The sequence below is a fragment of the Manacus candei genome, unplaced genomic scaffold (genome assembly GCF_025592945.1).
Source record: "Manacus candei isolate 608988 ecotype Guabito, Panama unplaced genomic scaffold, ASM2559294v1 h1tg000046l, whole genome shotgun sequence".
NCBI lineage: Eukaryota > Metazoa > Chordata > Aves > Passeriformes > Pipridae > Manacus > Manacus candei.
In genome coordinates this window covers 178612-199881 of record NW_026138094.1, presented here as the reverse complement: position 1 = coordinate 199881, position 21270 = coordinate 178612, and the positions used below count along the sequence as shown (strand labels likewise).

The 21270-nt window shown below is 46.7% G+C and overlaps 1 protein-coding gene across 2 annotated transcripts in view; it reads right to left on the bottom strand.

Annotated features, from left to right (window-relative positions):
• Nucleotides 1–20853, bottom strand: part of NPTN (neuroplastin) — a 46229-nt gene extending 25376 nt beyond the window's left edge. For both annotated transcript variants that reach the window (XM_051796497.1, XM_051796496.1), the window contains exon 1: nt 20520–20853. In XM_051796497.1, coding sequence (XP_051652457.1) covers nt 20520–20838 — 319 coding nt within the window. In that variant the 5' untranslated portion in view covers nt 20839–20853. The remainder of the gene's footprint in view (nt 1–20519) is intronic.
• Between the last annotated feature and the right edge of the window lie 417 nt (nt 20854–21270).

Sequence of the window (21270 nt, the reverse complement as noted above, 5' to 3'; positions counted from 1 at the left end):
ACTTACCAGCTTCAGAGCCGTGTTAAGAGCACAGACATCCTAAATTGTCCTTCAATCCTATTTTCAAAGATATCTATGGAGAACAGTGTTGCCTTAAAGCCAGTCCCTTCCCCCGCCAGGCCCCTCCTTAAACTAAAAGATTAGAACACAGCTGGCCAGACACAGATTATGCAGCAAAACCTGTCACTGCTGTGCTCCTCTTCTCTACTTCCCATGGGTGAGTGGAGTTACAGGGCCACACAGCTGATAAAACTCACTGGTTCTTCCCTCTCCTCAAATTCATGGCTTGTTTTCAGGGAGGGGGCTGAGAGACAAGTCAATGGATTGTACAAAATGGAAAGGTGGACTTAGAGCCTTAGAAAAATTCACGGTGTAAAAAAGAGCATCTCCCACCCCTCCATCGTTTGACCCACTAATGAAACAGTGAAACAAAGAGCTGGGTGTGGACAGACAATCACACGGGAAGTTTGCACTACAGATGCATCTCCAAAGAACCATTTGGGCAAGAAAACAAGACCAAGAGTATCTAGAGCACACAGAGAAATTGCTCCTTGCTGCCATAGTCCGGCTTGAAGAGCAACTGTGCTGCAGCTGCAAGTGACAGACACAAGAACACAGACAGAAAATACATGAACCTCAAAAACTGCTTCCATTACAAACTCATTTGCTCCAGGATTCTCCAGCCTTGCACTCCCGGACTAGAGGAGCTCAGAAAACCTCCAGCAAACAGTCCAGGAGGGAGGAAAGGCCAGTGCACGGCCCATGCCCTCCTTACCTGCCCTGGGCCAAGCTGCTGTCCCCGGGGGTGGACACAGATCCCACAGTTCTCCGCTCTCTGAGGTAACACAGGGCACCACATCATGCTCCTGCTCTGCTGGGCTGTCCCCATTCCAGGGGATGCTGAACCAGGATCCCTGTGTATTCCCACGGAGGTGTAAATCACAGCCAGGCTGGCTGCAGCTCCACCAGGCTGGAGCAGCAGCACGAGGTACAGCCCAGCTCCTTCCCCCCTCCTCCTGGAGCTCTCTCACAGATCACAGCTTCTTCCCCTCCCTTCCACCCTGACACTGAACTGCCACTCTCACCCAGTAGCTCTGGGAAGCAAAGCCCCTTCTCCAGGTTCTCATTTCCATCCCTGCCCAAAGGGGATGAACTGCCCTGCCCAAGACATGCCTGAAGGCGAAGGCAGAGCGACCCCAAACCCAAACTCTGCAATTCAATCCTACTTTTCCAGCTGTCCTGGCTACTAAGGAACCATTCCTGCAGAAAGACTTCTTGCCCAGCCTTTGTGGCAGGGCTGAAGGGTGGTAATTGTGTGTTTTCTGTATATTTTAGGATGCCCATGAGCTGCTCTGCTGCTGGGGCTCCACAACAGACACATGTGGGACGGGAGAGTGCTGTAAATCCTCTTATTATAGGGAGTATCCGTAATTTGAATAAAAAGCTGTCAAAAGCTTTCGGGTTTGATTCTGATTCACTAAGCTGTTCTTATAACTTTTGCACAAAGCCTAAAAATAATTTAAAAATATTAAACTGGACAACTGTATCAAATATTCTCTGGTTTTATGTTTCTAACCCCACATTTCCTCTTGAAAAAAACACGTCTCAGATTATGATAAATTCCCACACAACACCACCTTCATCTGAGTACCCCTGTCATCAGCACAGGTAACTCCACCATGATGCAAATTAAAAACACAGACTGGATTTGGTGTCTCTCCCCACCCCACCAAAAGACAAAAAAAAAAAGAGATAAAAATGCTCTTTAAAAAGCTATTTTGGGTTAGAATAAAATCCTGGGGGGACAAACAGCCTCGATATATAAATTAATAAAAACTTTAAATTACGAAGGACAGTCTGGGGTTAATGTTTTGCATTTTCACTCATTCACAAACAGCAAAGGCAGCACATCAAACAGCATCAGTAAGCTGAGGTGATGCTTCCAGCTACACTCCAGCTGCCAGAGGGCCACTGCCCAGTAAGATATCCAGCCAGAAGCTGCAAAAAGAGCTGAAATCTGCCAGTACCACACAGACATGTTAAAAAAAAAAAAAAAAAATCAAAGAAAAGGAAAAAAAAGAGAATGCTCCCTGCAACACAACAGGAGTCTGGAAACTGAGGTCCTCCTGCTTTTTGTGAGTTGCCAGCGATTTCCATAATTGTTCAGAAGCAAACAGCAAATGACACTGTACAGATTGCACTGCTTACATAAGAGGTTTCAGAGCCCAGCACTTCCCTTACTTGGTCTTCTCCAAGCACAGCACTCCCTCCTTGCCACGGCCCCGCTCTGCACAATTCTGGAGACAGCAGCACCGAAATACAAAGCATCATCACAACACAAACAGTCCAAGGGGCCGAGGGTTGGCTGAGGCGATGACACTGGATCTGTTTAACACCAAGAATCTGCCCTTATTTGTGTTCAGAGTCGATTCCTCGTGCAGTGTCAGGTGCAGGACCCAGGGGGTGCAGGAAGCCCTGAGAGCTCACAGGCACCAGCCCTGCCCAGCACAGCCCACCTGAGGCAGGAAGGGGAAACAATCCCAAGATCCCACCTAAAGGTCATCCAGACCCACGGGAAGCAGCACAACAGCCCCAATCCAAAGTGATTCCTTAGTGACAAGCAGAAAGGGAACAAGCACCTTCGAGTGCTCCCAAGGAAAGATCGTTGTGAGGTTTTGCCCCTGTCAGCCTGGCTGATGCTGACAGCTGTATTTATTTCATTACAGCCACAAATGAGTTACTCTGTTCCACAGCCAGTGTTCCTCAGCAGAAGAAAAAGGGAGGTGTTTGAGGGGGAGGGTTTTTCGGGTTTTGGATGTTTTGAAAGCTAATTGCTGTCAAGCACAAAAGAAGGGAAAACCCACAGTTAAATCTCCCTTTACAAGTCTTCCTGACATACCAGAATGCCAGAAAAACAATGCAGAGGCTATTCAAGTAAACTACGACGTTTCCAACCAATTTATTTATTTTTTAATTTATTTATGGTTTTCTGCCTGAAGTGGCAGTAGTTTTAAATAACTTCTGAAGGGGTTTGTTTACTGCAGATTTGATCTCATCCACCAGTTGTGTGGATAAAGATGAGAAAGACTAATGCTCCAAAACTAGAAAAATATATTAGTCTGCACACAGAATTCCAGTGGCTCTTAATATTTGTAAACTCTCTGTTAAAATTTATGTCGTAGTGAAAGAGCACTAAATCCAGATTAAGAAAAAACAGGATCTTGAGAGCTCAAAAATTATTGTAAAATATGCCAGCAGTGACCTACCAGTCTCAGAATATACAAAAAGCAGTACCTGAAAATCATCCTTGAGTTGCAGAAATGATTGTGCTATTGATTCAAATATCCTTTTGTTACTCAAATTTAATCAAGATGCACTAGGCTGCAAAAGAATCAATGCCAAAGGCACTGGAGAGAGTGGAGGGAGAATATTTATTGCCCCAAGTTCAAGTCTGGTCTAAAGAAAGGGGTTTAAAACATAAAAGTCACATTTTGCCTGAGGAAGACATAAGTTTGAGATGACAAAAGGAAATGTTAAACCAGGCTCAAAGACAGAGACAACCAGGCTTAAATGAAATGCAGGTATTACAAAAAGCCTTACCAAATGTAGAACAAACTAATTTAGCTCATTTTTTTTATCTATCAAGCATGAAGATTAAAGCTGAAAACAAGCATCAATGTCAAGTAGAGATGGTCCTGAAAACAAAGCCTGCAGGAATCAGAGAACAAGAAGCTGGGATGCCCAAGGGCTGCTTGGAGATGTGCAAAGCAGGACACAGGCACAGGAACACCCCAAGGTGACCCCAGTGAGGGAAAAACAATGTATTTCCAAGGACGTTTTCAACCATGAGGAAAATACAACTGTAACGAGGCAGTTTTATAGTTGGGGCAAAGCAGGGCACATCTCCACCAAGCAGGACAATGCTCTGTCCCAACCTGATGCCATTACTATCTTGAAGTAAATTCCACTTGTATGAAGAGAGAAAGCACAGCTCAAAGCCCTAAAATGAGAGTTTACAAAGCTAAAGCAAAAATCAACACAATTCTCACTATGAACCCACAACACCCAGATCAAACGTAACTGCTCTGGGACTGAATGGTTTACAGAGTGTCTGTAGGGACAGTGAAAACCACCCTGTAAAGCCTCTCAGCCCAGCACAGGTATTCCACTGCTCCACTGCTCTCAGGCCTTTAGGAAAGTTCTGGAGATTTTATTCCTGGGCACTGATCAAGACCTTTGCCTCCAATTCCACTTATTTACAGACTGAAGCAAGTACAGCTAACCCAGTCCTTCCTCTGCTTCCCTGTATCTCTCAAATCTCCTAATTAATACAGTGTGATTCATTTGTATGAACACCTGCCTTCAGGAATGCCTCTCCTAAATGGAATATGTCTTTGACAAAGTTTTAATTGTTCTACATACCAGCAGCTATCCAAAATACTCCAGGTGAGATGTGATTTGTTACCCACCTTTGACAATGAAGCTCTGCCTAATACCAAAAACAGGTATTAGGGTTGAAGATTTCAATGATGGCTCTTCATTAAATTTTCACACCTTTTTCCCCTCGATGCATTCTGGATTATGCTGATTTTTAACTAGTCAAATACAGAGGTAAAACTGCAGATTCCAAAGGGGGGAATATAACAGAACCAGATGCAAACACTTCGAGTGCTCCTGAAATGCTGCACTTGGGCTGCCTCAGAGCCAAGCAAGGGGAGTCTGGTCCTGAGCAGGACTGGGGTTCAAAGCTCCTGGCTGGAGCTCCAGGGAATGACCAGCCTGTACTTCAGGAAGGGGGATGGAACTCTCTGTTGGATGTAAGGATTTGTTAAAATATGGAAGCACACATGATCTTGGGCAGTCCACAAAGGGCTTCTCAGCTGGCTTTGCTCTGCTCTCACTTGAGCAGATTTTCACCTTTATTACATGGCAACATTTATAATTTCATCAGAATATCAAAGAAAACTCCACCCAGAACCTGCTCCCTCCACTCCACTCTCCTTCCCCCACCAGCTGGGCTCTGTTAGTCTGGTGCTCTGGGCTAATTAACATCTTTTTCTTCTTTTCTTCTCCACTGAAGGGTGTTGATTAAGTGATAAGATTTTTGAGGGCGGGGGGAACCTCACCATCACTTTGTCAAAGTATTGCATTTTTATTCCATTTAGGATGGAAAAAAGGCAACCTAATTAATGTTTCATTTCTTTCCAATGCTCACCTTTACTAAAAGTCTTGGAAATCAGTCAAATATACAACAAAATGACAGCTGGAACCGAGTTGGAGAAAGGTGAAGGCACCTCAATTCCAAGGAAAGCACTACAGCATCCTGCCTGTTTTCACCCATCTTCAGGAGGTTTGATGGTTTCCCATTCTTTTATCACCAGAGAGCAGGAAACTAAAAACTGGCATTAATTTTCATCTGCTCTGCCTCGTTCTTTAGCCAGCTCCAGGAGCAGCTTTAAACCAGCACTGACACGTGTATGAGGTACCCAGATGAGCCCACACCTTCTCTAAGCACTGAGAACTGGAGCAATACATGAATTTTATTCCTGCCATCTCATCCTGCAGCTTTATGAAGCTGAAGAGGGGAAAACATTACCCAGAGAGCATCATATAAAATGCATGAGCTCATGACATAGCATTAGATTCATTTCACAGAGAGGGAAACCTGAGGATTACTTTCTCCAAGTCCACAGACACGAGGATTAACATTTTCTGGATTCAGACCAACATTCCTCATTTCTCTGTGCATTAGGAAACCTTGCTTAGTTTGATGTGCAAAAAGATTTGTGACAAACTAATTCCATTTGTTTGCCAAAGTAAAATTCAGAGCACTCTTAAGTAAATAAATGTCTTCAGTGCCTCTGCTGTTGTGAGGCCATCCTGGGAATACACCCAGGGAAGGCCAAGGGACACTTCCCTGCACAGGTGGATGGAGAAAGGACACAGGGTTATAAATCACAGAATTCAGACTGGAAAGGATTCCTGCAGGTCCTCTGGCCCAGCTGCTTCCCTAAACAAAAACCCCTTAGATCAGGTTGAGGCTCTCAAGCTGCCCATCCATCCTTTCCCACATACACCCCAGATACTTTTATTCAAGAGTTTCCCTTGGAATGAAAAAAAAAGCAATGCTTAACTTCACACTGCAGTGACTTGGAAATGCAGCTGTTATTTTATGGTCACTTCTACTGTGCAAAACCTGATCTCAGCAACCATAATTCACTGGGAAAGCACATCCAAGCACAGTCCACAGGAACATTACTGGGAAGAGAAGCCACCAGTGTGTCACAGCAACCAGAGCTATGCACTTCCAGTTTCTGGGAACTACTTTCACCCCAAATACATTCTTATTCTAGAAATTGTTTGAGTTCAGAATTCAATTTTGTCAGCTGTGGACAGTGTTTACAATTCTGCTTCTGTGACAACCTGTATGTTTGACACTGTAGATGCTGTGAAAATTGATTAAAGTGTGGAATATCCAGCAAGAGAAGAACAGTCAGAGCAGGAGTTTCTGAACTGGGGCTCCACCCCGGGGTCAGCCTGCCTGCTGCACTCCCCTTTGAGCTGTAGGAGTTCACAGATCTATTTTCCCTGGTTGTGAGCTGGAAAGAACAAAGCTCTCCTAGTTCTCTGCTTCTGTAAAGGAGGTAACTGGAACGCTGACTTAGGGCTTTCACAAACAACTGGGAAACTTGGTATCTCACTTCTTGCACCAGCCTGTCCCTCCAGGGTGCTCTGCAGTCCTACCACGGCCCACTTCCCATGGAATGCAAGCTCCATCTCCAATTTACAGCTCTTTCCTTACCCAAATCTGCTGGCTGTTTTAAACCCATCTGCTTCAAGGCCCTGAAGGAGTGTGAACTAGGAAGCTGCCTTGTGAGCTGCAGTATTAAAGTGATTCTGTCTGCCTTGGACATCCAGGGTGGAGAATTAGTTTTAAGTATCACTGCAGACATGATATTAAAGCATTCAGTTTTATAGGAAACACAGAATAAATCTCTCATCTGCTGGTAATGCTCAGATCAGTGCTCTGGAAATAACTAATAGATGGACAGAGCCAGGACAGAGCCAGCTCTGACCAACCTGAAGCAGTCAAGGGTACCCAGATCAACAGCAAGTCCATGCACTTGTTCAGTGCCTTGAAAAGCACATTGTTTTCATATTTCGAGGAAAATATTTCAGGATGTCAGTCAAGAACTGCTTTAGCCATCCTAGAGTATCTCACCGAGACCACAAGGAGCACAGAGACAACATCCTAGGCACAATTATATTTAGCTGTGTGGCATTTCAGTCACATGCTTTAGAAAAGGCAAGTCTGGGGAACTTCACTTGGCAATTTGACAACTTATATAACCCCAGTTAAACAAACGTGGATGGCAAAGCCCTCCCAGGGAAATGGAAAGCTGCTCCTCACAGAGCACACCCAGCTCACTTCAGGGCAACGCCAGCAGAAGATGAGATGCTCTTAATGTTAAAATATCTTAAAATCCAGAAGAGGCTCAGCATCCTCCTGTTCCTGAACGCTACAGGAGTGACTGGAAAACATTCCCGTGGGCTCATAAGTGACTCACTGCTCCGGGCTGGAGGGTGGATACAAGAGTCAAGTGACTTCAGGCAGTTTTCACTCCCTTGTCAACTGATTAGGGCTTCAAAGCAGACACACTCTAACCAGGTTGCCTCCAGTCAGACCTGCAGCCATCAACTACCCCGATCTGAGGGCAAAACCAGCCCCTGATCAGCACTTAAGAGAACAAACACTCAAACGGGCTGCTGGGATCAGCATCCCCTGGAGGGGCTGGCAATGTTCTCCCCGGGGGCTGCATGGCACACCAAGCCTTTCTGAACCATGGAATTGCAAGGCCAATGCTGCTTTTGCACGGCTGGATCCACCAGGAAGAGATTTCCTTCCATGGAGAATTTGTAGATTCGTTTCTCAAAGGTTTTTCCAAAGATTAAACTTGCCTCATCCTCAGAAAAGGCAGGCATTATGCTCCTGTTCTTTCCATTCATGCTTCTCCCTGGCACGTCTTAGGGACAAAAAGACTTACAATCATCCATGCTGGGAGGGAAAAAAAATTAACTGAGCCAGCATTTATTAGCTTTAATCCCTTTTTTTTAAGGAACTACAGAAATATTATTGTTGCAGTTTAGGAACATACAAGAATCTCTCTAAAGCAGAAAGACACAGGAGCAGAAAGGCTCCTGTATATTGCCAAAAAAAAATAATTGTTAACAACTAGAAACCCACTGCCTGGAAAGAAGTGGGAAGGAATTCAGCTTCAGCACAGAAGAGCAGAGTTAGAGCAGACAGCAATTTAAATTTGTCTGGTGTTCCCATGTAACACAGCAACTGAAGCTGGCACACTGAGCACCTCAACAAATTTTAAGACCAGTAAATTTGCATCTTAAAGATACTGAAAGCATATAAAATGTTGATAACAAAAAATACCTTGTGTCAGATTAGTCATTTAAAATCCTCAGACTATGCCATTAGAGAACTAAAGGTTTCAAGTGCTCCTCAATTTTCCTGTGACCTTTCCTGATCCAACAAACCGTGTGTTTGAAAGGAGCCTGATTACATTTCTCTCCAGCATGGAGGGAGCACGTCCTGAATGGCAAAGCTCTTTTTTCCCTTTTATCCATTCTGCAGCAGCACGAGCTGCTCCCTCTCATCCGTGATGGAGGAGCAGGACATTTTAATACACCGACCTTTCAAAAGAAATGCCCTTTGCAGAATTGTTGGATTATGTAACAGGCCACACAATCTCAGGCAGAGCTGAGAAGAAGCCATTCAGCAACAAAAATAATTCCTCTGTGTGCACAAGAAATGGCATTAGCAGAGAGGATAACATATTTTAGGTACATTTTTTTTAACGTAAATCAGAGTTTAAACTGCCTAATAACATGTAAAATACTGGCCCTGCTGCAGTAGATGGGGTTGGAGGAGGGATGCTTCAATTATTCCAAGTTTATGCTCTCCATAGCTGGAGGGAATTACTGCCTACTGACTGCTAACTCCAGAGTGACACAGCTCCAGCAGCTCAGGGCTGATGTCCCTGGTCAGCATGTACAAGCAGCAGCAACAGCTTCTCTCCAGGAGAATGACAGCATTCCAGTTAAAGGGAAGAGCAAAGCAGGAGGGAAATTATTAAAAAGCAGCAGAGATGCCATAATTGGTGTACCAGATTTGCCCTCCTTTGCAAAGTGAGATCCTTGTTCCAAAGTTGCATTTTTAACAGCACTTTTCCCCGAGCCATTTCTGCAGCACAGCTCAGCTTCTCCCTGTTTTGCAATGCCTGTTACTCCAAGATCCGTGCCCTGGGCCAGGGGGAGGCTCTGGCAGCTCAGCCATCCCCAGCAGCAGTGTGGTATGTGGGCCATGCCCACGGAGCTGCCGTGCCCAGCTCTGTGCCAGCACCAGGGTTACATCACAAACCGGATCCTCCCTCCAGCTCGGGCCCTGCTCTGATCCCCCATGGCCTACTGACACCACTCAGATTACTGACAGCCCCAAACGTCACGGGGCAGCTCCTCCACGGCCTCAAACACGCTAGTTCTGAGATGAAATTCAGCTTCAGCACCAGGCAAGATTAGTGCATCCTAATCCAGGGACAGAAATCACCTCCCTGCAGCCACAGGCTGTGCTGAGCCCCTCGGATCTCCTGGCTGTGCCCTCACACCTCACCCCATCGTGTGCTGAGGGGCAGTCAAACCCCCCCCAATGTCAGCTGTGGGGTTTTTTGAGCTTGTGGGGTTTGGAGCTGAGAGTGAGCCTTGCAGCTCTACCCACGGCCCAGAGCAGGCTCGCTGCTCCCAGCGCTTTTCCAGCAAAAGGAGCAATCCAATTAAGGGCCAAGCAGATTTGGGCTCCTTGAGTCGGCAGCAGGAAAGGGAGCTGGCAGAAAATGCAGAGAGAAACCTGTGCCTTTGCTCAGGGTAAAGATGAAAATGGAACTTCACCACCGTGATAGCAATACTAACTGTGTTTAACTACATTGGGGAGATTTTTTGCTGTTGGAGAAGAACAGAAATGCTGTCCTAAACAAGCTGGTTAAAATCTAATCTGAATTATCTCCCTAAACTCCAGTAAAAGGGTTCTACTTCCATCTTCTATCACAGCAGTGTTAAAGGGCTGTTGTACTTCACAAGATGACAACACTAAGAATTAGTCTCTCGAGCTCTTGAACCAGAGACCACGTTCAACTGTGCAGCCATTTTACAGCAGCATTCAAAGATTTTTTTTTTTAAATACCTTAGCAGAGACCAGCAACAGCACTGGGAGATTTTATCCTGCAGATAAGTTTAACTAAATTTAGCTGTGGTGGTCGTGGCAAGAATGTAAGAACAGGGCAAACATCTCCCAGCCTTCAGGAATTTGCTGCTCAGGCTTTTCCTGAACCAAAGGTAGCTTTTCCACTGACATCTTTCCACAAAGAAACCAGAAGGCTTTATTTAGTAATTTTCCACCTCTCAGAGAGAAGAGTTCTGTTTCACTTTGCAAAAAGAGGACAACAGTGTAATATTTGGAAAACCCCTTGGGAATTATGAATCCACTTCATTTTGTCACACTGAGGCTCCAGAAAAGGAGAGCAGCAGTTCAGGGTAAGGCATGCTCATACTGGTACTCACTGGGCAGCCAGTGCCAGGTTAACACTTGGAAGGTGCTGGTTAAAAGGATAAATCATCCCTGCAGTTCCCAGAAGAGGCAGAAAGGGACAACCAAAAAGAACCTGATACCGCTCTGCTGAAAACATGAATGTAGGCCACCAACAAACAACTGGAACTCCCAGAATACTCACTGGGTACTCAAAAGCCACATTCCTGATTGTATTCAAGCAAGACCTAAGAAACTGGAGATGGAGGTACAGGGAAAGAGAAAAAACTCCCCAAGTCCTGTACCCACCGTGCCCTTTTACAGCTCCTGCCTTGACTGTTATTTATAACTCCTTAAAAGGTATTTCTCCCTGACTTATCATTTTTGCTCCATTCTCCCAACTAATCACCTTCCTAGAAACCAAAACCCACTTTCCCCCCCCCCCCCCTTACTCCATATGGCTCAAGATTGGGGTCACCAAATCAATCCTGGTATTGCTAAAAATAGGAGCTTCGGGAGCCTGAGACCCAAAACATGCAGCTTTGCTTAAAACCCTCTTATACCCTCAAGTGAGAACATAAGTTGCTGCTGAGCAGCACAGAACTTGCAGCAAAGCGTTGAAAACCCTGTCAGTTAAAAATGTAACAAATGAAGTCTGAAAAGCAAACCATGAATATTGCATATCTAAGCCCTGTGTCAGGTTCAGCACCCTCAAAACTTGGGAGACATGGGAACTGTCCTGGCTTCATCAAGCAGGAGCCAAGAAGGGAAAGCAAAGAGCCAGGAAGGGAACTCTGCATTTCCACGTGCTGTCCCCTCTGCCAAAGTTACAGGGGGGGAAAACCTAACCACAAATAACACAGTGGAAAAAAAATTAAAATAATTTAACTGCCCTTGTGTTTGACAACAAGCAGAAAAGCTCTCACAGTACCCAATGGTTACAGACAGGTACTCAAGCATCATTCCCAACCATTTTGCATAAAGAACTGGCACAAACAGGATAAAACTTAAGTATTTCCAAAAGTCAGAGGTGACAGCACTTACACTGGAAGGGGAAATCCAAAGGTGAATGTGATCTACAGCATTATATGGTGGGTACCACACAAAATAACCGTGTCAGTTTTTAGCTTACAGGGACCAAATGCACCAAATACACCATTTCTTAAAGCAAAATGAAGCACCAAGGAGTTGCAACCTGAATGTATTATCCTCTTAGTGCAGCTTTAGAGCAACTGTACAAAAGAACAGCTCTCCAAGTACAACTAAAGTGTCTGTTCCTAGTTAACCCTTTCACCTGTGTTTGGAAGTGTCTGTACCAAGCCCTCCAGTACACCTGAGACACACTCAGACTTTTTTACCTTTAGATTATACAAACCCCACTTGTTTCTGATGGGAGGGGTCATACACAGTGTAGCACACAAAAACAGCCCTGCTCACTTTGTCAGACTTGAATTTTTTTGCTTCCCAGCATGGAAATGCAGTGGAGCAGGTGATGGGAAGTCAGACCAGGCAAGCCCCAGCTTCCCAAATTACATAAAAAGGGAAGAGTCCATCCAGGAGACTTCCAAAGACTAGGCACAGACCAGCTCTGAGTCACAAACCCAAGATGTTTGGCTGCTCTGGGATTCTGAAAACACTTCCCCAAGGCAACCCTCTTCCAGGGAAGTGCTAAACCTCCTCAGCAAGTGCTGAACTCCCTGTTTATGTAGCCTGGCAGCACAAAAGAAGCTGCAGAACTTGTCTTGCCCTATGCAAACGCTGAAACCAAAATGATCTCCCTAAATAATGAGCTTCCCATTTATTTCCTAGAGTCCTTAAGGTACCAGAAGTGTAAACCAAGCTCCCTGGTAAGAGTCTAAACTGCACATCTCCTGCTACAAACCTGAGAAACATTTCTTACTATGCTAAATCCAGCAGACTTGCTTTATATATATTTCTTTCCTCCATGTCATTTATTCCTGGCTTGCTTTGATCTCAACCTCTTCACTCTCGCCTCAAACCTCACTGGGATAGTTTCCAGTCCTTTTTGTGCTACACCCTCCCCTTTCTAAATAAAGATTACACAGGACTGCACAGCAGGAATGGGTGCAGAACTAAGAACCATCCTGCCTGAGGAGAGGGACTTGGGGGTGTTGGTGGATGAGGGGCTGGACATGCCCTCACATGTGCTGGGACACAGAAACCCCCCCCCGTGCCCTGGGCTGATCCCACAGTGAGGGCAGCAGGGAAGGGGGGTTCTGCCCCTCTGCCCCCTCAGGTGAGACCCCCCTGCAGAGCTGCCTCCAGCTCTGGGGAACAACAGCACAAGGATGTGGAGCTGCTGGAGAGAGTCCAGAGGAGGCCACAGAGCTGCTCCGAGGGCTGGAGCCCCTCTGCTCTGGAGCCAGGTTGGGAGAGCTGGGGGTGTTCACCTGGAGAAGAGAAGCTCCAGGGAGACCTGAGAGTCCCTTCCAGAGCCTAAAGGGGCTCCAGGAGAGCTGGAGAGGGACTTTGGACAAGGGGGACTGGTTATAAAGTGAAAGAGGGCAGGTTTAGGTTATATATTAGGAAGAAATCCTTCCCTGTGAGGGTGGTGAGGCCCTGGCCCAGGTTGGCCAGAGAAGCCAGTCCCATCCCTGTGGCTGCCCCATCCCTGGAAGCATCCAAAGTCAGGTTGGACAGGGCTTGGAGCAACCTGGAAGGTGTCCCTGCCCATGGTAGGGGGTGGAATGAGATGAGCTTTAAGGTCCCTTCCAGCCCAAACCATGCTGGGATCCTATGAAAATGTGAGTCAGCTGCCTGCAACCCTGGATGCTACAGCAAAGGAGACCAGACAAAATATAAAGTTCCCTGCAAAAGGTTGCTTTAGCTAAACTATCTGTATATTCAGGTTAGAAAACCTCAAGCAGAAATTATCCACCAAAGGATAACAAACAGGAATTTGTTCCCCGTTGCTTGAAATGCAGAGAAAACCAGACCAACAACATGCTGCAAAACTGGGTATTATGGATGTTCCAATGTTTTGACAAGACAAAACCTTTCTAACATTACAACACTTGCATAAATGTCACAAAACCAATGAACAGTGCAGCTGAACTCCAGTTCAGAACTGCTTTTAAAACAGCTTAGCATTATTTAATTCATTATTAGGAGTTTTGAATGAGTATGACAGGCATTAAAATACTTCTGCATTTACAGCTTGAACCTAAGGTAGGTTCTAGTTAACTACCACAAGACTGTTATAACAAACCATGGGAAAAAATAAATGCAAGAGTGCTCAGTCAATATGGTATCTGCTCAGGTTTTAAAAATGCACTCAGGCATCTGTTTTTGCAATCTCCTGCTGTACGCCTTCACCGAATTATTTCAGTCTGCCTTTGGTCTGCCATGATGTCTGCTGGGAGCCTACTGCATTGCCAAAATCCTTGTCAAGCTCTTTTCTAGGCATTTAAGATCAATTTTCTCTTTAATTTCAAATATATTCTTTGTCAGTTTTACCAACCTCCCAGAATTAAATCCTTTTTCGCCCACTTTTAACAGCTGAAGTTTTGGACCGACTGCATCTTTTCATGCCCTCCCTTTTCTAGTCCATGATAATCCCCTTCCTCTTTATCTTCTCGTGCCTTCAACATGCTTGTTACAAAATGCATTTAGTGTAGGTTTCCCACCAACTGCAGGAGCTCCAGGAGAGCCCCCATGAGCCCTGGGTGTACTCACAGTTAGCCAGGAGTCACCAAACGTGGGAAATAGTGAGTAGCTACACTAAGCAGCACCTTGGTTCAACTGAGTCCTTAATGTGGCATTTTCAAACAAATAATGTAAAACAAGTCTACAGGAATTAGAGCAACACAAGACCACTTTTTCTGGTTTATTCAAACCAGAGCAGGACATTATGATCTAATTTTCCTCTACAGAAATGTCTCGCACTGCAAATCTCTTTAGCTTGTCAGGTACTGCATCGGGCACTTTCCTCCTCCTCTGGAAAATCTGTTGTTTCCCAACATCCCTGCCCTTGATTTTGCTTTATTCTATCAAAAGGCTTCTAACCTGATACAAAGTGTCCCTGAGACTCCATCTCAGGCACTGACATTCCACCTGCACTCCCCAGGAGCAGAAGACAGACCCGATGTCTCTTCCTCCAGCACACCTGCAAAGCAGAGCTCTGCTCTCCCAGCCTGCTGTAACACCAAAGCCATTCCCAAAGGATCAGGGCTCTCCATCCCACAGGGTGCCACGTGGGGTCATATTTACTCACCATCTGCCTCGGGATCAGAGCCCACTGCTCACACCTTCCCCCCACACCCCCCTGCCAGCAGCCCCAACGCTGCCCCATGGGACTGCGCTGTTCTCCACTGCACTCTGAACAGCAGTGGGGAAAAAACCCACCTTGCCCTCAAAAAAACTTACTGTTAATGACAGCAGACCTACAGCTCCTGACACTGCATGGTGATGAAATGATGAAGAACCTTTGTAGCCTCAGCAGTTACTGTCTTTTTCCTTGAATGAGCCTGCGTCAGTGCCTCAGTGGTGACTTCACACCATGACCCAAATAAGCTTTGAGCTTATCAACAGGGCGTGAATTTTTATCAGTCTACAGTAGTTATTTTACAAGGGGATAAAGACTTTCAAGTTTTGACACAGACTGAATTGATATTTAGTTCAGACTCGATCTCCTTCAACCCCCAAGCAGCACCAGACAAAAAAGTGTTTGACTTGGAGTGAAAATAAATTTAACATATCAAGTAAGATTTTTAAAGTCGTGCAAATAAAGTTGCAGATAATTACAACGATCTGAATGACTGGATATCATAACTGATATGAAGCTTTGATAACTTCTCCGTTATGTTCTAACAGCCTTTCTCCCTCCTCCAACTTCAAACAAGTCAGGCTTCATACTCCAGAATCAACTGGGCAAAATGACAAGTCACTACATTTATTACTAAATACTGCCAAGGAGGTTGTTTGGAGAAGTCTGACTGAACACCTAAAGACCATTCTCAAACATCTAATGGACTGTGTGCAGGATCAGATACCAGACTGTGGAATTACAGACCAGTCAATCCAATTTCAGCCTCCAGACAGAAGAAATCTGCTTGGAAGTGCTCAGAAATAAAGAAGGGCTTGGAGTAAGGAGGAACCAAGCTGTGTGGGCTACCTGTGCTTTGCTACAGCTTGCCCACAGCAAGATGACCTCCTACTATAAAGTTAATGAGAACCAAAGGCAACTCTAGAGGAGAAGGAACAAATGCAGTTTTCCTAACTTCAGTAAAGCTTTTAACACTGCCCTATACAAAGAAAACCCCACCCAAATGAAATCTCATTAATGTAGCCAGGTGTAGCATGTGCATGGTTTTCAGGAGCTGCAGTGCAGGAACAAGCAGATGGAAACAATGAAATAAGATCAGTGTTGGGCTGGAGGGTCTCTGACACCGATGAAACCAACTCTGGTTTGGTTGAGAAGATAAAATAGGACTTGTGACAGCACAACTGGGTGAGATGCCAGTTCATAAGAACATCCAAGAACTCCGTGGTTCAGGCAGGAAAGGAGTGCAAAGCAGCAGTGCTGCAGCAAAGACCTGAGCACCAAAAAGGATCCCCCTGGATGAGAGTCAGTAATGTTTTACTGTAAGAAACCATTTGTCTCGGGATGCAAACAGGAATGCCATATGCAAGACACACTGAATGATCCTTCCACTCCAATGAATCTTGGGCAGGTCCCAACTGGAAGTGTGTCCAGTTTTACACATCACACTCCCAAAAACGTGACTGAAGCTCCACAGAAACGATCAGGAACAGCCAGGAAAAGACAAGTTACCAAAAACCACCCTGACAATTAACCTGGACAGAAAGGCAACACCCTCCTCCCTACTCTGAATTGCATGGGTAAAAAGAATAGAGGTTAAAAGATAGGAAAGCAGGTTTAGATCAGATTTACAGGAGAACTTTCCAGCTACTAGATATGCAGGAACAGTTTATCTAACTTTGGATCTTAACAGTGGGAGCTGCGGAAAGTTAAGAAGAGCCTGAACACTCCGGCTTTACAACCTGAGGATGAATCACAGGGGTTGCATTGTCCTTTACAAAGCAAGTCTTTACAACTGACTCCTCTAAAATAGTACCTGCAGCAGAAGAAACAGCTCACTGTGAAGGCACAAGTGCCCCTCATTCACGAATTTAAGGAGATATAGTCTTCACACAGTGGTCTGGTGGAAGGCACTTATCGCCTCTTTACCTGTTCCCTGAGATCTGGTGAAACTCGGTGCAGTTTCCAAGGATAAACACATTAGTCACACTGCTTGCGGTGAAGTTTCCTATGAGGGAGTTGTAGGAGGAAGGAGAATAGCAATGGTGGGGAGGAGAACAGAACTTTGAACATTCTCCTCGATGCTCAGCCCACACTCCTGCTCCAAAAATGCTGTATGAAACCATTCCTCAGCTTTATCTGGGGACCATTAAAAATCACGTCAGAACACAACCAGTGCCATAAGGGTGAGAAGCAACAGTCAGAAACAGCATTGCAAGGATAACAGGAAGGTTTCTCACTTGCTCTTCTAAGAAGAAACTAATCTTAAGAATTAATTGAACTAATTTTCCTGATTTTATGGTCATTTCTATTCTGGTTTCCACCAAGAGAAAAGCCATGTTCTGTTTTTAGCCAGCGAGTTAGTTCCTTCTCCTTCATCCAAGTAGAGGATGAAGAGAACAGAACTAAACCAGCACCACCTAACTTAATTTGTTTTTATTTCCACTTATGTCCAGCTTTGAATAACCCAGGCAATTTTAAGTCATCAAGAATGGTTAAGAATTCTCTGTGCTTTGCCAGAAATTCCTGAAAAGGGAAGAAAACTTGCTAAAAATTGAACTCACATGTTGGTGTGCTGAAGAAACACTGCAGATTTCATGGGGAGCAGCCCAAGCATCTATTTCAGATGATAAAATAGTCTTTAAAACCCAAGCACTCCGTGGTGAAATCATTACTACACTCAAGTCTTTGGTTTTCCAACTGCTTGCTTAAAAATAAAGATATTGCTAAGGTTAAAAAACAGCAACTGGAAAAGTCATGTTCTTCATTACCCAACAGTCAAGCACCACTCCATAACCAGGATTCTGTCTGCCTGCTCTGGAGCACTGAAGTGATTTTCCAACAACCACCAACTGGAAACTGTGGGTTTAACACAGATCTGCTTGACAGACTGGCTTTTTCCAGCTGTTCTTTGTCGTGTTTCCTCTCTTCCAACCCTCCTTTCTGTCACTTCACCTGAACTCTGCTCTGGATCCAGGGCATGAGCCAGTGTGCAGCACAAACCTGACAGTTTTCTCAGCAGAACCTTCAGGAAAAGTTCGATTTCTGACACGCACATTTTCCCTTTAGGTGTTTATGCAAGAGCTTTAAAAATAAGCCACGCAAGTGTCAAAAACCTACTTCCAGTTTAGTAAGCTTAAATCCATAGGTGAGGCTGACTCAATATATTCTGAATTACATTAACTCTGGAAAAATCACTGGTAATTCAACAGCAACCTCCTGCTAGAGGCAGGAAAAAAAGCTGCTTCCCACAAACCCTCAGGATTCCACTGGGCATTTACTGCACCAGGTGAGTGGTGACCTGCCCTGCAGTTCCAACAGGTCCAGGCCCATTCCTTTATCATCCTGAACTCACAGGGTTCAACAGCACTTGGACTATCACCTTTCCTTACACTGACAACTCCACATCAATAATAGATAACAAAACTCTGCATAGGCACTTTGGGATCCTTCCCTGCACCTTCAAAGCACCGTGTGTGTGGGAGAAGTTTTGCTTTTAAAGATGTCACCGACAGACCTGCACAAGCCTGTTCAAACCACAGCATCGTTTTTCTAATGACTTACAAGGAATAGACACGAGTCAGGAAATGGTTGTACCTATCCTTCAGGCCAAAGAGGAATTGTTCTGTTTCATGAAGTGTCTCATGGGCTATTATTTGTTGAAAAAGAAACCAGTTCCTCTGCAGCAGGGCCTACCATCTTTAAATTAAAACTGGGATAAACATTCAACAGGAGCCATAACCTCAGTCAGAAGGATCTCCACCTCTCACTTGCTTTGAAGTGCTCTACTCCTTCCCAAGCAGACTTCCACTCACCTGTGTAAGCTCCCACAGAATTACAGATACTCAGAGGCTCCCTCACCATTTAATTGTCTGGATGACCCTCGTTAACCAAACAAAAATTAAGGAGCTTCCAGGATACACCTGTGATCTGCAATCTTCCCTCATGCCAAGATCTCCTGCTCTTGGTCAGCTTCATGCCAGGCATGGAAGTCACAATAAAGACACTTTCCATCTATGCCCAAAATTTGATCGTTGACCTCCAAACATCTAAGTCCTGTCAAACACCAAATGTTTGCACTGCTTACCAGCCATTTGGAATTGCTATCCCAGCTGCTGGCATTTAACACCTTGCCTGCTAACTCTGCACAAGAACAGCCTCAGGAACATGACCCATTTTAACTTGCTTGTCAGAAAACTCAAATTCAAGGGTGGAATTTGTGTGGAAACACACCAAAGGCAGATTAACCCTGCAATGGGAATGCTCAAGTGGCACAGGAAGCGTGTCTACAACAGAGACCCACACTTCATCCACAACTCATCCCAATGAGCACCTCCCTGGGAGCTCGCAGAAGCCAGCTCCCTAATTCCCACTGAACTCCAGCAGGGTTTTCCCACACTCTTGTAGGCTCCACAAAAAAAAAGTGCTTCATTCTAGAGAAAGCCTCCAGTTTTCATTCAGACAGTGTGGATGCCAAAGCTGCTTCTGCTTAATTAACAGAGGCAGACAAGCTCAGCTCTGGTTTCAGACTGCAAAATCTGCACCTACTAAGGCACAAATTTTATCTGTGACCACTTGGTCTAGTGGAAGGTGTCCCTGCCCATGGCAGAGGGTGGAACGAGATGAGCTTTAACGTCCCTTCCAAGCCAAACCAGTCTGTGATTCCATGATTCCATGACTCTATGATTCCTCTAGAGCAAGGAGCAGAGGAAGCTAACCTCATGCTGCAAAGCAAAATCCACCTCAACAAAAGCAGAACACTAGGACTGAATATTATCTGCAGAGCAGAAAGGAAGGAGAGAGAAAAAAGGATGAAACAACGAAAACTAGTGGGGAATTGGCATGTTAGCAAGGTAATCCTTCCTTCTAGGCAAATTTTCCCCATGGACATAGATCAGTCTCCCGTGAGCCAAGATCCCTGCCCTTCCCCGCACTTACAGGCCAAAGCATCCCTGACCATGATGCTGCAAGAGAAGCCGCTCCACAGGGCCGGTGCTGGAGCAGCCCCGGAGCAGACAGACCCTGCCTCGGCTCCCGCCTGGCCTGGCAGGATCAGACAGGCATTTTTATCAGCGCTGCAGGATGTTCCTTGGAGCAGGAGGCTCGGCTGGACCAGCCTCTTGGCCCCGCTCCGCTCTGCCACTAATTGTCATGCACTTGGCTGCGAACTCACCGGGAGGAGGCACCGCGCTGGATTTAGCTCACGCTATCCTACAAGGAACAGAGGAGGCTTGGGGTGTGGTGGGCTTTTTTTTTTTTTTTTTTTAATTCCTTCTTTTACGCTCCTATCAGAAGGACCTCTCCAGTTGCTAAGGAACTACGGGGTTTATTGCATTATAAATGATTTAAGGCGGCCCGGCAGATGCAGGTTCAGTAGGCGGGAGGAGATGAGGAGATGTTCCATTTTACCGGCGGCACGAGGCGCCTCAGGAGGAGCTGGGGCGGGGGGGGGGGGGACGAGCCAGCTCCCCCTTCTCCTCCTTCCCCCCCTTCTCCCCCTTCCCCTGAGGGACCCCAGGGCACAGGGATCCCCCCAAACCCCTGGGTCGCCCCCCCACCCCCGGGGTTGCCCACAGCCCCCCCGCCGCCATAGCAACGCGCGCCCCCCCTCCCTTCCTCCCTCCCCCCGCCGCCGCCCTCCCTCACCGTTCTGCGCCGCGGCGGGTCCCGGCAGCAGCGCGGCCGTCGCCAGCAGCAGCGAGAAGGCGGCGGGCAGCGGCCCGGAGCGCGGCATCCTCCTGAGACGGGGGCAGGAGGAGGAGGAGGAAAAGGAGGAGGAAGGAGAGGAGGGTGAGGCGGCGGCGGGAGCGGCGGCGGCTCCGTCCGTCCTTCTCCGCCGACCTCCTACCGCAGCGCAGCGGCCGCTCTCGCGAGAGCTGCCGGGGGCGGGGGCGGCGCCGGGTGTGAGGGGAGCGGGAGGGAGGGGGGCGGTGCCACCGCCGGCCCCGCCCGGCCCCGCCGCCATGATGGCGCGGTTCGGGCCCTGCGGTTCGGGCCCTCCGCCTCGGCCCCACCGCGGCTTCCAAGCCCTGCCTCCTTCTGCCCGCCGAGCTCCCGGACCGGCGGCGTGAGAGACGCCAGGGCGGCGGAGAGCTAACCCTGCCCTGCCTGAGGCTGCCGTCCCCTCAGGGGCGCCATGGCGGAGCCCGCCTGAGGGATCCGTCCCCTCAGGGGCGCGAAGGGCGGGATGGCGGAGCCCGCCTGAGGGATCCGTCGCCTGAGAGAGAGAGAGATCCATCCCCTCTGGGGCGCCCCTCCAGCGGCGGTGTGAGGGAGCACCACTCTCCTCGCTTCTGTTCTTCGCGGGCTTACAATACTTGCAAACACAGGGCAAGAGCTCTGCTCGTACCTTAAAATTGAGAAGTTCATGTGCCGTTCTGCAGGGACTGCAGCCTGT